Source organism: Trachemys scripta, chromosome 17, assembly GCF_013100865.1.
Source record: "Trachemys scripta elegans isolate TJP31775 chromosome 17, CAS_Tse_1.0, whole genome shotgun sequence".
In the NCBI taxonomy this organism is placed as follows: Eukaryota; Metazoa; Chordata; order Testudines; family Emydidae; genus Trachemys; species Trachemys scripta.
In genome coordinates, this window is record NC_048314.1 from 14,510,910 (window position 1) to 14,526,363 (window position 15,454).

Consider the following 15,454-nt stretch of genomic DNA (forward strand, 5'->3'; position numbering starts at 1 on the left):
ACCTGTCAGACACATGCCATCAGCCATTAGAGTGGCATTTATCTGGTCCTACATTTCTGGAGTATGGGCAGGGCTCCAAAGCATGAGCTAATTGAGAAAAGATGTTGATTCATTATGGAGCAGGAGAACCCTGTCTCTGGGCTAATTAGAGGAATCAGACAGGTACATTTGGATCAAGCGCGGCCTCATGTACAACCAACGGATGGGATTGTTTTTAAAGAGGAGGGAAAAAACATCACATAATGGATAATTCATCTGGAAGCAGAAGGACCTATGCAGAGTTCAGGAACAATGATACCCTTTGAGCTGTACTGGGAGGCAGCTATCTTTCAAGGGAAGGTTTGATTAGGTGAGGAAAGGCTTTCACCAGCTAACAATAGCTTTTAAGAGTTTGCCTGGAATGTGCTGCATGGTTTTGTGGCTCAGGAGAAGATCTCACTTGTATATGGTATAAGAGACACATTTAAACTAGCGGAGGGGCCTGAACATAAAAACTGGATCCGTGCGCCCCCAGACTTTACAGCTCTTTAAAAGCCCAGACGCAAAATGGTCCGCCCCATTCCAAACATGGAAGAGGGGTGTAATCCATATTGGAATCTTGCAGCTTGGGAAATCATTTTACACAGTGGGTCTATGGTAGCGCCTGACCCCATTTCCATTAAATTCCATGTGAGGTTTTGTGTTGATTTCAGTGGGAGACAGATCAGGAGTCCTGCTTTTGCTAGGAGGAATAGAGGGCAGACAGAGTGGGTGCGGTTGAGAGCACATTCTCCGCATGCCATTTTAAGAGTTAAATCTATGAGGTTCTGCTCCCTCATTCTTTCAGCAGAGCAACCTGGAAGCTATCGCTCATGAAAAAGTCCTACAGACAGATTTAAATAGGGATCAGCCCAGCTGGGTTCTATAGAAATCACTATAAAAACCTATACCATTTAATAGAGAATGAGATCCTCTTTCTATAATTTGTCCATTAAACCCTATCAGGTAGTTCATAAATCCTATAGGGAGCTTATTGCTCTCTATTAAATTCTGTAGGGCTTTTCCATCAGAGATGGTTCTTGCATGCCGGCCCATGTCAATCCCAGGTTCTGCGAGGAAGCTGGACAGCAGTGACCTGCCGTAGTTTTTCAATCCAGAGGCCCATTAGCTTGCTGAAGGAAAACAAAACCAAAAAAGGAGTTAAACTAAAAGGGGCAACTGTAAAATAGAGATTGGCAGCGAATTTGAGGCTCTCGACAGAACCAAGGGCTGGAGGGAATTCTCGGAATTTTATTTGTGATGCAAAGCTCAGTGAAGCCTAGACTGTGGTCTCCTGGGCGGCGCAAAGAGCGTCTTTCTCTCTCGGCTTTTGGACTCAACTTGCGTTTATTTCAGATTGAACCAAACACGTGTCACCTTTCACCCGCCGCAATCCTGGAGCTTCCCAAACGCAGCCGTGCTCAGCTTCTACCAGCCCCAGGGTCCCTCTGTCCTCAGAGGGTTTTACAGGGGCAAAGAAAGGATAAAACTTACCTGGAACGCAAAGATGTGTAACTAAATTATCAGAAAGTGGCAGTACATAAGGAGCTCCCCGGCTCTATTCAGATAACTACACCTAGGGCCCATGGTAGCTGAGGTCACCTCTCTTTCTACAGCTCATCAAGGGAGTGCCCATCTCACCATCCAGTCATGGGGAGGGTGGTCTCAATGGACAGTTCCCTTCCTCTATCTCCTGGACACCTACTTGTTTGGCTGAGGCAGAGGGATGAGTGTACCCTGACACAAACACCAGATCTATGTAGTCATGCTTGTTGAGGAGCTGCATTAACAGGTCGGGGAGTAGGGTGAGTGCTGGGTTTTGGGCCTGATTTGTGGATTGTTAGAGGCCATTCCTACAAGGGGCAGAGCGTTCTCACTGCCCGTAATGTGTAATGGTTTCTAATGATGGACGGCATCCAGGGGTCTCAAGCCTCAATGTGCATTGTAAAGCAAGCACGAAACACTCATCTTACACTAGGCCATTGTCAGCACCAGCCACAAACCTAACCCCTCATTCTCGGAGATTTCAATTGCCACTTCCCCGGGGTAACCGCCGCATGGTTGTCAGGATTTCTGACTCAAGCCAGGGAGAGCTGCCTCTGGAATTATGACCTATATTAGGGTTGCCAACCCTCCAGGATAGTCTCCAGGGATTAAAGATTCATCTTTAATTAAAGATTATGTCATGCGATGAAACCTCCAGGAATACACCTGATAGCAGTGGTGGCTTCAGTGGAGGTCCATGGCTGCAACTGCACCCATTGAAATCGGGCCCAGATTAACCAGTGTGCAATGAGTGCACTTGCACAGGGGTTCCTGTCTCAGGCTTGGGCCTGGCCGTCCCTCCAGAGGCAGCCCGGCCAAACCTGAGTGGCGGCGCTGTGACCCTGTGCACCAAGTCACAATGCCCGGAGTGGGCAGCTGGGCCCAGCCCCGTGGGACAGGAGTCACAACCGCTGAATGAGCGTTGGATGAGCTCCCTCTCCATGCCCACCCCTGGGGCCTCCCCGCCACGCCCGGCCAGGATTAGGGTTGCGATGCTGGGACGGAGGAGCTGCTGTGGGTGGTCGGTGCCCCCTCGGCGGGCTGAGGAGCAGGCACTCATTGAATTGGGAGGCTACGTCCTCCCCTGCTTGATAGCCACAGGCAGAGCATGGCTGAAATAGACTAAGCTCAGTTTATTCATTATTAAAATGGGAATGTCCCCAAAGTCTCTATCCGACCACATTGAATGACCCCCAGTGCTCCAGGCAACGGAAAGAGACTTTCACATACAAAGTATAGCAAAGAAAGGGTCCACCCAGAAATTAGCAGCACAGATGCCTACTCTCAGTTTCCTTAACCGATAAAGCAGACAGCACAGACCAGTAATTAGGACAAGGGCTCAGGAGTCTTAGGACACGTCTACACAGGAAAACAACAACCCCAAACCAAGCCACGGCAGCAAGTCTCAGAGCCCGGGGCCACTGGCTCGGGCTTGTGGGGCTAAAAATAGCAGCGTAGACGTTTGGGCTTGGACTGGAGACTGGACTCTGAAACCTGGCAAGGCAGGGAGGGTCTCAGAGCCCCAAACGTTGAGCCAGGCTCAGACTCACTGCCGCATCTCTTTTTCTCCAGTGTAGACAGACTCTCAGGTTCTAGTCACTGTGTGACCTTGGTCAACTCACTTCACATTTGTGTGCTTCACTTCGCCCCTCTGTAACACAGGGGTAATGCCTACCTTTGTAATGTGCTTTGAGATGCTGGAGAACCACAAAGGGTTAGAACAACAGCCATGCACATGTCTACTGCCCCATTCACCTGAGATTAGGGTTTTTTGGGGGGAGGGGTGGATGGGCGTCTAAATTATCTTTAGTTTTTCATCAGCCTGGTACAAGTAGGAATCAGATCACACTGGATCACGGTGCCACATTGGCTCAGATTCATGGTGCATCTACTCCGGTATCCTGTTACTGACAATGGCCAGCACCGGATGTTTCAGAGAAAGGTGCAAGAAACCCTGCGGTAGCAATGGAGCAAGGCACAGAAGTTTCCATCTAGCCCTCAGTAGTTAGAAGGTGGCAGGAGGGTTTATATCCCTTTCAGGAGATTTGGTGCCTGGGCTGGTATCATCTCATGACAATTTTGCGAAGCTGCATTAGAAGCCTTTTAGCGAGAGGCAGCAATTTCTCACCTCATAGGCTCTAACTTTGACATAAAGCAGAGAAATCCAATGCCACGGCTGTAAATCCATGGGAGGTCATAAAACGATTAACATTTCAAACCATTCAAAAATTTTTTCCCGCCATTAGGTACAAATTGAATCCAGATGCTTTGCTAATGGAAAGAATAACTGAACAATACTCCACTCAAGAATTAAAAACAACAACATACTTTCCCCACTGGGCCTCTGACTGTGTCCTCCAGAACCCGTCTCCATCAGACTTGCCCCATCTCATGTGATGCTGGCAACAAAGAAAGAATGAAAGTTACCCCGGATGAAGGCCCAAGATGCACCATACTCAGGCCTGGATCTGGGCCAAAAAGGCAAACAGACGGACCAGTGGCAGGCTTAAGGTTCAAAATTTCACAAGCCACAAAAATGGAAACAAATGCTGGGTATGAGCAGAAATCTCAGAGGCTTGGTAACATTTGTTTCTAGCACTGGCTGGCCATGAGATAGCTCACCTTAAAAATCACGTCCTTCTAATTACCCTCCTATTCCTCCCCATGTCACAGACAGATGTAGCTGCTGCTACTTCAGGAACTGCTGGCAGGGGAGCTGGAACCATTTTTACAGCGAGTGCGCTGAAAGCCATTGGACAAAACGGTCTAATATGTCATTGCTATTATTCCTTCAAGCCAGGGAGTGCGGCTGCCTCTGCAGCACCACTAGTCCCTGCACCACTGACGACTGGCGTTAGAGACTAAGTGGCCACGGATTTTGGGTGCTTCCATTTTTGGGTGCCCAACTTGAGACATCCTGGGGCCTGATTTGCTACGGTGCTGAGCTCCCATTGACTTCAACAGGACTTGCTAGCACTCGTCGCCTCTGAAAATCAGGCCTCAAGCATCTGAATGCATCTGAAATCAGTGGCCACTTTTGGGAATTTTAAACTTCGTACTTACATAGCACTTGGCATATATTAACTAGTTAAACCCTTTCCCCATTCATCCCCCCGGAGGTAAGTATTATCCCTGAGAGAAACTAAGGCACAGAGAAGGGATGAGACACGTGCCATGAGATAGAGTCAGTGGCAGAGCTAGGACTGTAACTGAAGAACTGCTTCCCCTTCCCATGGACAGTCCAGTGGACCACGCTACTTCCCCTTGAGGTAGGCATAGAAGGTTAGATTTTTATCGGTAACTGTTGGTAAACAGCGATTTCACCGTACACACGCAAACTGAAGAAAAAATATTTCCATCGATGATCATCGAAATGTACAGACAGACAAAGGAAGAAAAATGCGGCTTGAGAACTTATTCCAGTTTGATTTCAGGGTATTTACGTTGTATATTTTGACACGGGATGTTGACAATTTGTATTTTAATGGTTATAAAGCTTTAGCTTTTTGACTTGCAACGTCTGCTGTCAAACAATTATTGCCTGACTCTCCCCGTCGTCCGACCTCTCCCCCATAATTTTGCATCACTGTAAATATATAAATGGGCAACAATAGGAAAAAATGCTTTCAAATAAACATTGCTGTTATCCATCAACATTATAAAGGAGTTGAATTCTGCCATGCTTGGCTCTAGGGCTTGCAGTGAAGGGCAGGCTGTGTTCCTCTGCTGGATTACAGACATCTGCACTTAGCAAGGTCATCTCCCAGGCCCAGCAATGAAATCACCGGCCTTGTTCACCCTTTGAATAGAGACACAGGGCAGTGCCCTGCTGCGCCCTGCTTGCCACATCCCCCTCACCAGTGCCTGGGTGTGTCTGTCTAACCGGCAGGGGAGAGGTGGGCTGGCCCCATGGACATGTCACCTGGGATTGTCTCCTTTGTGCTCCCCTTAGGTGAGAGTCTGAGTCCGAGCCGCGGGGCTGCCAAGCGGAAGAAGAAGCAGAGGAGGAACCGCACCACATTCAACAGCAGCCAGCTCCAGGCGCTGGAGCGAGTCTTCGAGAGGACGCATTACCCCGATGCTTTTGTGCGAGAGGAGCTAGCGCGGCGGGTCAACCTCAGTGAGGCCAGAGTCCAGGTGAGCAAAGCGGTGGGGAGGAACTAGGCCTCTGCCTCCTGGCTCTAGGCAAGGATGCTGGCTTCCCCCCTCCCTTGGCCAGCTAGAACTCAGGCCTTCATAGAGTTCAGAAGGACCAGGGCAGTGCACCCTCCAGGAGCACCACAGCTCATCCTGGCCCACGGTGCCATGGCAGGCAGAGCAGAGGTGTCACCGCCAGGCTGCCAGCCTGAGATCTGCCAGCATTAACTTGGCCCCCTGCCCAGTGCAATCAGCCCGCTGCGCTATGCACTAGGGGAGCGTGGGGCAGCTCCCCTGCTCCCTCCCGCCGGCCTTGTCTGTGCCCCAGGTTAAGTGCGGCTCAGGTGACCGGTGCTGCCTCTCCTCCCGCTAGGTTTGGTTCCAGAACCGAAGGGCCAAGTTCCGTCGCAACGAGCGGGCGATGCTGGCCAACAGGTCCGCATCGCTCCTCAAATCCTACAGCCAAGACGCAGCCATTGAACAGCCGATGGCCCCCAGGCCGACTGCCTTGAGCCCAGAGTATCTCTCCTGGACCACCACATCCCCATACAGGTAAGTCCAGCAGCCTCACCAGTATCTTTCCCATCTATTCCCAAACTGAGTTACCGCGGCTGCCTTTCGGGAGGTGCTGGAGAGCCAGCCAAGGTCACCCTACCAGGCCTGTCCCTAGTGGGCAGAAAAGACTGCGAAGGTTGCGAGGCTGATTAGAAAACTGCTCCCCCTCCAAGGGAGAGAATTAAACAAGCAGGGGAAATGGAGAAGGCACAAAGGCCACAGGGAGTCTTTCCATTGGCTTTAGCGGGAGTTGGGATGGGCCCTAAGGCCCCGAGTAGGAAGGAGAAGTTAGAATTGAACAAACTGCAGCCCCACTGGGCCAAGATGTCCGCCTGCCGCTAGGACAAACACAGCCAGCGTATGGGATGGAGGCAATGGCTGTGCTGAGCTGAATGCAGCGTTGTGGGAGCTGTGTCTGTCCCAGGTTATTAGGAGACAAGGTGGGGGAGGTAATATCTGTTACTGGACCAGCTTCTGTTGGGGAGAGAGACAAGCTTTCAAGCTTACACGGAGCTCTTCCTCAGGTCTGGGACAGGCACTCCGAGTGCCACAGCTCAATCCAAGGTTGAATAATGGAATATGTGCTAACTCCTTATGCTAAACTAAGCATCCATTCAAGGTGAAGTGGCCTGTCAACACCACTGTAGTCATAGGATGAAAACGGGGGGTTAGTGGTTGTCTGGTTTCACCACAAGTGCCAACTTTCCAATATGCCATCGGGTGCTTGACCCCCAGCTCTACCCCATGCCCCACCCCCACTCCCCTTCCCCCCAAATCCCCAACCCCACCCCACCTCTTCCTGCCCCCTTCCACCTCTCCCCCGAGCACGCCACATCCTCGCTCCTTCCCCTTCCCCCAAGTCCCCAACCCCACCCCGCCTCTTCCTGCCCTCTTCCACACCTCCCCCGAGCATGCCATATCCTCGCTCCTTCCCCTTCCCCCCAGAGCCTCCTGCATGCCACGAAACAGCTGATCGCGGCGGGCAGGCGGCATGGAGAGGGGGGGAGGTGCCTATCGGTGGGGCTCATCAGTGGGCAGGAGGCGCTGGGGGGGCTAGTAAGGGGGCTGCCAGTGGGTGTTCAGCACCCAGCATCTTTTCCCTGTGGGTGCTCCAACCCTGGAGCACCCACAGAGTCAGCACCTATGGGTTTCACTCACATAGTTGTTGTTAGGTCATTTAGTGTGCTGGATGAGGTACACGACATCACATGTTGTGATAGGCGTGTGTACGACCCATGGGTCAGACTCATCTGCAAAGGAAACTGCACAACACTTTCAAAAGACAAGTCTGGGAGCCATCGGCGCTGACTTCCCTTCTTTCCCGTGGGTGCTCGACGCCCCCCTCTGTCCCCATCCCCGCTCCCACTCCATCCCTTCCATGAGGCCCCGCCTCTTCCCCACCCCCATTCCAACCCCTTCCCCAAAGTCCCTACCTCAACTCCACCCCCTCCCTGCCAATATTCCATCTCCTTCCCCAAATCCCTGCCCCGGCCCCGCCTCTTCCCCTGAGCGTGCCACGTTCCCGCTCCTCCCCCCCATCCCAGAGCGTGCTAACGCTGCCAAACAGCTGTTTGGCAGCGGCCAGGCAGGAAGCACTGGGAGGTAGGCGGGGCAGCGGGGATGCAGCGCGCTCGTGGGGGAGGAGGAGGAGGTGGGACGGGGAGTGAGGGGAGCTTGACTGCCGGTAGGTGCAGAGCACCCACTAATTTACCCACGGAGTCAGCGCCTATGCTGGGAGCTGAAATTCATAATTTTGCATGACGCTAAAAATCATGGTCTTAATAAAGACACTGGATTTATGGTTTATTACAACAATCTGTAACCCACTAACCCCCTTTTTGTCCTGTGACTACAGGGGTGACTTCCCCTTGAATGGTCCCTTGGAACACGTGCTAACTACTTATGCTAAACTATGTGTTCCACCTTGGATTTAGCTGTGGCACTCGGAGTGCCTTTCCCAGACCTGAAGAAGAGCTGTGTGTGGCTCCAAGCTCGTCTCTCTCACCCACAGAAGTTGGTCCAATCACAGAGATTACCTCACCCACCTTGTCTTCTAATGTTGAGTTTAAATATTTATAAGAGTGAAACTTGAGTGAGGATAGTTAATATTCTAAGTGTCGGAGGCACATGGTGCTCCCCAGGGGTCACGAGAACCAACAGAGCTTTTTAGCAGCCTGAGCACTAATGCCCCCCCACCAGGGGGTAAAAGCAGAGCCCAGAAAGCTTTGCAAGAGAGGGTTTTTTCAGTGGTTTAGGAATCCTCTAAACTAGGGACAGCCAAACTCAACAGGGTCAAATTCCTTTCTGGGGTAACGCCAGCAATTGCACCAGGGATGAATTTGGCCTGTTTTATCTAATCCAGAACCCACTTGGAAATGCAAACTCACGTTCTGCTTGGGAGAGACGTCAAAATAAAGAGCTGGAGAGGGAGAGGAGGAGGGAAGAAATTCTAATGAATAAATAATTACCAGCAAGGAGTTGGTGCAAGATAGACTCTCCCACCACCTTGGTTTCAGGTCAAGGGGCTCTTCTACCCCTAATACATCGCACAGGCTTTGCTTCAACTAGGAAAAAGCTTCTTTTCACTTTTAAATAGAATTTCCTTTGGCAAAGCCATTCCGGGGAAGAAAGGGATTGCAAATTCACACCCATTTGTTGAACCCTGTAACCAGAGAGAGTCATAAAAACTGCACGGGGAGTGTCCATCTCTGAAAACTTGACTCTTCTATACAGACCGTGGAACCGAGAAATTGTAATGGGTGGGGGGGAACATCAGCCATCCCAGTCTTGGGTTCTCTCCTAGACCCGCGGATGATCTGCATGAAGTCAGCTTGGGATACTTGCAGTAATGAATACCTTTCCCTAAGTGCTTTGAAAGCCTTGAAGGAAGAGCTTTGCAAAAAGGACCTAGCGTTTCAGTATCTAAGAGCCACAAGGGCAGAATATTGGTATGGAGACAGACGTTTGCTCCAGAATAATTCCCATCTGATTTGCTTCTGTATCTAACACCTGTTTCATTCTTCAGCCCTTGAGTGGCAGACATCATTCGCCTCGTGTCACTGAGTGCTCAGATAGTGGGTTTTCCCTGCGCTGCAAAGCTCAGATCCAGATCTGGACTTCAGGACATATTCCTCTCTGGGTTTTTGACTCAATCCATCGCCAACCCTAGAGCTCAAGCGCACAGTCTGGAGCGAACTTCCCCTATAATGTTCAGAGTGGGTAGGGAAGGGGTCTAGCCCAGGGGTGGGCAAACTATGGCCAGGAGGGCCACATTGGGCCCTTCAGATGTTTTAATCCGGCCCTCGAGCTTCTGCCGGGGAGCAGGGTCTGGAGCTTGCCCCACTCCGGCGCTCCAGCCGAGGAGCGGGATCCAGGACTTGCCCCGCTCTGTGCGTGCCCTGGCTCCACGTAACTTCCGGAAGCAGCAGCATGTCCCCGCTCCGGGTCCTACGTGAAGGGGCAGCGAGGGGCTCCGCACGGTGCCCGTGCCCCAAGCACCACCCCAGCAGCTCCCATTGGCCGGCAACCGCAGCCAATGGGAGCGCAGGGGCGGTGCCTGCAGATGGGGCAGCACAGAGCCACCTGCTTGCACCTCCACGTAGGAGCCGGACGGGGGACATGCCGCTGCTTCCGGGAGCTGCTTGAGGTAAGTGTCCCCAGAGCCTGCACCCCTGTCCGCCTCCCGCACCCAAACCTCCTGCCCCAGTCCTGATCCCTGTCCCACCCTCCGAACCCCTCGGTCCTAGTCCAAAGCACCCTCCTGCACCCCGAACTCCTCATTTCCGGCCCCACCCCAGAGCCTGCACCCCCAGCCGGAGCCTTCACCCCCTCCCGGCACCCCAACCCCCAATTTCGTGAGCATTCATGGCCTGCCATACAATTTCCATACCCCGATGTGGCCCTTGGGCCAAAAAGTTTGCCCACCCCAGGTCTAGATCCAGACTTTTGCCCTGGGCCCATCTCAAATGGATTCAGTTTAAAAGCTAGAGGCAGGGACTTCAATCTCATTTAAAATTGATTTGCACAAACTGTCTGCCTTCACTGAGCAGCATAAAGCCATCCAGACCCTGCTATGGCTTGTGGGGGAAGTTTACTATTGGCATCAGCCGATTGTTTCCGAGAAGCTGGTGAAAGGAGCCAACTGCCTGACAACTTAAAATCAAATGAATCAACTAGAGAGGTGCTAGTCCACTTAACCATTGCAGCGTCGGCGGCTAAGGCTTTCCCTGGGCTGTGCCTGTCTCTCATAACTATTTTCCTTTCCCTCGCCCCTCTCCCCCCCTCCCACCGCTGCAGCACCGTGCCATCCTACAGCTCAAGCAGCACCGCGACGCCCGCCCAGGGGGTGAACATGGCAAACAGTATCGCCAGCCTACGCCTCAAAGCCAAAGAGTTCAGCCTGCATCAGAACCATGTGCCCACTGTGAACTGACTGCACATCCCCAGAACCGGGACAAACTACCCATGTGCCTGCCATAGGCGGGAGAGCATCTTCCCGATCACGAGAGGCCAGCTTGCCGCGCCTGTCCAGTCTAAACCCAAACCCTTGTGACTCTCAGCCAATGCCGAGTGCATCACCAGCACCCCCTTCTTCTCCTGGTCCCTTTTGAAAGCACAGCAAGTCACAATCCCCTTTGGAAAGTGGTGTGTAATTGTAGCCACAGACGGCGTGAACTTGGTAAGAACGTTGCTTTCCCCACACACTCTATAATAAAATATACGTATACACACACACACATTTCAAAGATGAACAGACTTGCCAAGTTAACATGAATATGCTTCCGAACAGGGAAGAATCTTGGACTACAGGATTTGACCAATTTGGATATCTCAGCTGGACAGCCAAAGAGCGACTGAGTATCCTCCTACGCTGGGGTCGCTGGCCTTTGTTGGGAGGATCACTACATTGTATTATGTCAATTATATAGTCCCTTTTCCTTTGGTTGGCACTCAAACTTGACTGTTCAGCCGTTGCATTTGTAGCCGATTCACATTATACGACAGCATTTCCAAGGCTGACCAATTTGCTCCTATATATTTGTGTCACCAGACTGCAATGCTTGAGAGAGAAAGACTTTTGCAAGCGGGACTGCCCACCCCTGCTGTATATATTCATTACCCTAACCCTGCATTGTGCTTTGTACATTTAGGAGTAGCCAGCTGCCCATGCCAATGTAAGATATATGCTACCGACTTTTTTTTTTTTGTAAACCGTTAGTCAAAGGCGAAGATGATGGTTTGAGTGCTCAGGAGAACTCACTCCAGCTAGCTGACGGGACTTTGCAGCGTTCCAAAAGTTGATGTTTGCTCTGCACTTTGTGGTTAAGTCAATGAATTCACAAGCAAGTCGGAAGGGGCTCGGGTCATTGAACTGTCCTGGGGGAAAAAAAAGTCTGTGGGCTTTAGCTGAGTGCATCGTTGGCCAAGCTCTATGCAAACGGCCAGGCAGGCTGCCTCCTTCGGAAACACTGCCTCTCTTGTGGACCTGGATGTGGTGTATGGCCTGGGCTCGTAAATTAAACGCCTTCCGCAGCAAGTGGCGGCTTTCCCCATCACCCCACCTCTTAGCAATCTCTTCCCTGCCGAACAGCTGAAAATCGAAAGCAGGGCTTTCAGTTACGATGTAAGATGGGAACCAGCAGAACCTCAGCTGGAGGCCTCAGAGGTCTTCCTCAGCCAGGGCCTGCTCTGAGCGTTTTAGGCTGGGGCTTTAATTAATGGGGCTAGAGTAGGGGGCTGGACAGGCAGCTCTGGAGACAGCTTCCCTTATGTATGCACAAGTACAGGTATAACATGGGCAGTACAGGTTTCCCCTGATACTGCTACACCACTCAGCCTCAACCCTGCTCTCATGGGGCTCCCAGCCAGGGAGGAGAAGGGAGCTCAGTTTCCAGGCTCCATTCAAGCCCCGACCTCTCTGCTGCGTGGTGCTGGTTTTATGATGTGGATAAAAGATCCACTGGAAACTGCTTATTCATTTCACATAGGCCACCAAGCAGGCATCAGCTCTGGGTCCTGACTGACTTGCCCTGGATTTGAACTAGTGACTTAAAAGTAAAAGGCCTCGTCGCCCAGTACCAATCCCCCAGCCCATTCAGTCCCCCGCTCTTTAAGGCCTGTGTCTTGCTGGGAATTTAGTAAGGAATGAATGACTGTGCTGGTATTTTTAAGAACAAGGGCGGCTACTACTGAGACGCTCTCCTACAGAAAACGCTCTACGGTAGGGTGACCAGATGTCCCGATTTTACAGGGACAGTTCCGATTTGGGGGGCTTTTTCTTATATAGGCACCTATTACCCCCCACCCCCCATCCTGATTTTTTACACTTGCTGTCTGGTCACCCTACTCTATGGGAAGCCCAGTAGTTTTGCTGTAGCCAGTACGACAGAGGCGGAAAGAGCTCATATCCCACAATGTGGCATTAAAAGGCACAACCCTCTTCCCTCGCCGTCGTCACAGATGCTGAACGGGCTCCAGGACAAAGGCACATGTGGAGTTTCTGACGGGATGGCCTAGCTCGTCCATAACGATAACCTAATTTCGCCCCCACTTACTGCTTCCCTTGGGAGCAGCCTTTTCTTTCATGGGTCTTTGGCTGCAGCCTGAGACGGTAGCTGTCAGGAGGAATCATGCACGGGACCATCTGCTTCAAAAGACACAAGTCTCTAGTGCCTGAGCTAAGGGAGAGTCCCCACAAACTGGGCAGCAGCAGGGTTTGTATCTGCTGTAGCCATGATAGGAGCAGCGCCTCCTGAGCTGTTCTAACTTTCCACCCACTAGAGTGAAGTGATGCTCCAGCCACTGAGTGACCCTTAGCTGCTGTTATCAAGGTCTGGGAAGACCCAGGCCTTCTGGGCAGCACCAGCAGGGCCACACCGGGCCTGGTCGGTCCAGTGGGGAGGATCCGGCCAGACTTACCTTCCCCGCTGCTTCCCAACCGATGGAAGATGTTTCCAAAATCAAGGTGGCGACACCTTGTGTGTGTTTACCTTAACCGGACATGGGGACGCAAGCTTCTTAAAGAAACCAGCACAACCCAGGCCGAGATCATTGTCAGAGTGAGCAGACAATAGCACCCACCCCCGGGGAACAGTGACCGTGCCCAAGATGTTCACAGCCCTGCTCGCTAGGGATGTGAATCACAGCTCTGATGCATTGCCTAGGCCGCTCCAGCCCCCACCCTCACGCTGGTGAGTCTGTACTTAAATTCCACCAATCAATTCACGTGCTGCGGTACCTGAGCACTTCACAATCTCTAATGCATTTACCCTCCCGACACCCCTGTGCTAGCATCTCCATTGAAACGATGGGAGCAGAGGTGCAAAGATATGGGAGGGGGAGTGGCATTGGGTGTACCAGTATAGTTAAAGCAGGAGCTTTTTTGTGCCTAGACGAGCTGATCACACAGGAAGTCTGTGGCACAGCAGTGAAGTGAATCTTGGTCCCCTAAGTCTTCAGGGTAGCACCCCAACCCCTGAACCACCCTCTTTTAAAAAGTAATGCCAGATTTTCCAAACTGGCCAGCATTTTGGGCCCTGAATGCTTTGAAAGTATGGCCCCCGCTGTGGGTGATGGGCATAGACAATCTGGTCCTGATCTCTTAGGAAAAGTCTGTCTCCATGAGACCAAATATACTTGTCAGATTAGGTACCCTCCCCCATTACCCCCATGCTCCCCACCCCACCCACACGCATTGCTGTGACTATAGGGGGCCTCATCTTATGGGGAGCCTCTTGACCAGCAAGCCCCTGCCAGCGTCCTGTTTAGCGCCGCATCTTGAAGACCATCTAACCAGTGCACAGTTTCAAACACTCGGCGAGAGGTCATTTCAAGCACATAGAGAACAGTTGTGACACAACATGCAAAACTGGTGGCGAGTGTCCTCAGAGCAGGGCTGAGGCCCATTAGCATGAATCAAGAGTGCAAGTGTAGAAAACCTTTCCCCGGGAAGGAGCTTGGGCACAGGCAGACACGCATGAGGCAGGGAAAAGAGATCATGGGCTTGAGTAAAGCTCTGGTTGCATCGGTTTCAGTTTAACAGCGGGTGTCACTAGCACGGCACCAAACTGCCCAGGATAACCACGCAGGACTGAAACGTCCTATTTCCCCCAGTGAGAAAAGCCACGGAACAGCGAATTCCACATTTCCAGCCCTAGTGTTCGTTTGGTGCAAAATAAAGATCTCCAAGCACCGATGACAGAAGCAGCGCGCGATGGAGGTAGCCTGTCAAAGCCAAGCCGTGCAGCCATGGATTGACTGAAGATAGAACTCCCATCATGAGAAACTTTGCTTGGGGGTGGGAAGAGGGAAAATCTTGGAGCTTTTATTCCCGTGGAAAACGTGGGGCTCTTTCCTGTTGTATAAGACGAAACCGCAGAGATATAAATGTCACTCCCTTTTTGAGAGCATTAATGAAAATAAACCAGTTTAATAGTTTGCAGATGATGTTTCTCTAAACGTAAAAAAAAGAAAGGGGGGGGGATAAATATTTCTTCGCACAACCTCAATTAGAAAACATTTGCTCTTAATTTTACAGCTATCTTGGCAGCCTCATCCAAAATTGTCAGCTGACGTTAAAGCATTACTGAGACAAGACACAAATTGCCCCAGTGGAGTGATAGCAGGAACTAGGGATTGTTGTAATCTAAGCTTGCTCGCTTCCTTTTTATTTGTACATTTCAATTACTTGTAACAGGATCTATGGTGGGGGGGGGTTGTTTGGGTGGGTTTCTTTTTTTTTTTTTTTTGCATGTCTGTGTAGGGTTTGGGGTTTGGGTTTGGTTTTTAGGGGGGTTCTTTTTGGGGAGGGGAGTAATTTTTGTAAAAACAACTCGTGAAATAACTGAGAAATAAATATTTTACTGAGTAGTTCAGCGTCTAGATGCATGAATGAGGATTCAGCCTTTCCCTCCTCTGTCACAGCCGATTCTGGGACAATGCCCGGCCCACAGCAGGATTGGAGGCTGCACTGCGCTGGAAGATGGCGGGGCAGGGCACTTCGGACTTCTCAGGCCAGGAAGAGTGATGAGATGAAGAACACAAATAGGGCCATATAGCAGCATTTAGCATCACCTTCTTCCTATTGAGCCAGCACTCCTCTGTTCAAGCCCCACCAAAGATGTATTGACTATTGCACCATTATTGTCGAATGCTCCCATAGTTCCTGCCGGTTGAGAATCTCTCCGTGTTTTGCAAAAGC

The 15,454-nt window shown here is 51.3% G+C and overlaps 1 protein-coding gene across 1 annotated transcript in view; it reads left to right on the forward strand.

Annotated features, from left to right (window-relative positions):
- Positions 1-14,966, forward strand: part of PRRX2 (paired related homeobox 2) — a 70,693-nt gene extending 55,727 nt beyond the window's left edge. Inside the window, exons 2-4 of the mRNA XM_034793952.1 lie at positions 5,516-5,700; positions 6,074-6,252; positions 10,552-14,966. Of these exons, the coding sequence (XP_034649843.1) occupies positions 5,516-5,700; positions 6,074-6,252; positions 10,552-10,687 (500 nt within the window). The 3' untranslated portion in view covers positions 10,688-14,966. The remainder of the gene's footprint in view (positions 1-5,515; positions 5,701-6,073; positions 6,253-10,551) is intronic.
- The last annotated feature ends 488 nt before the right edge of the window (positions 14,967-15,454 follow it).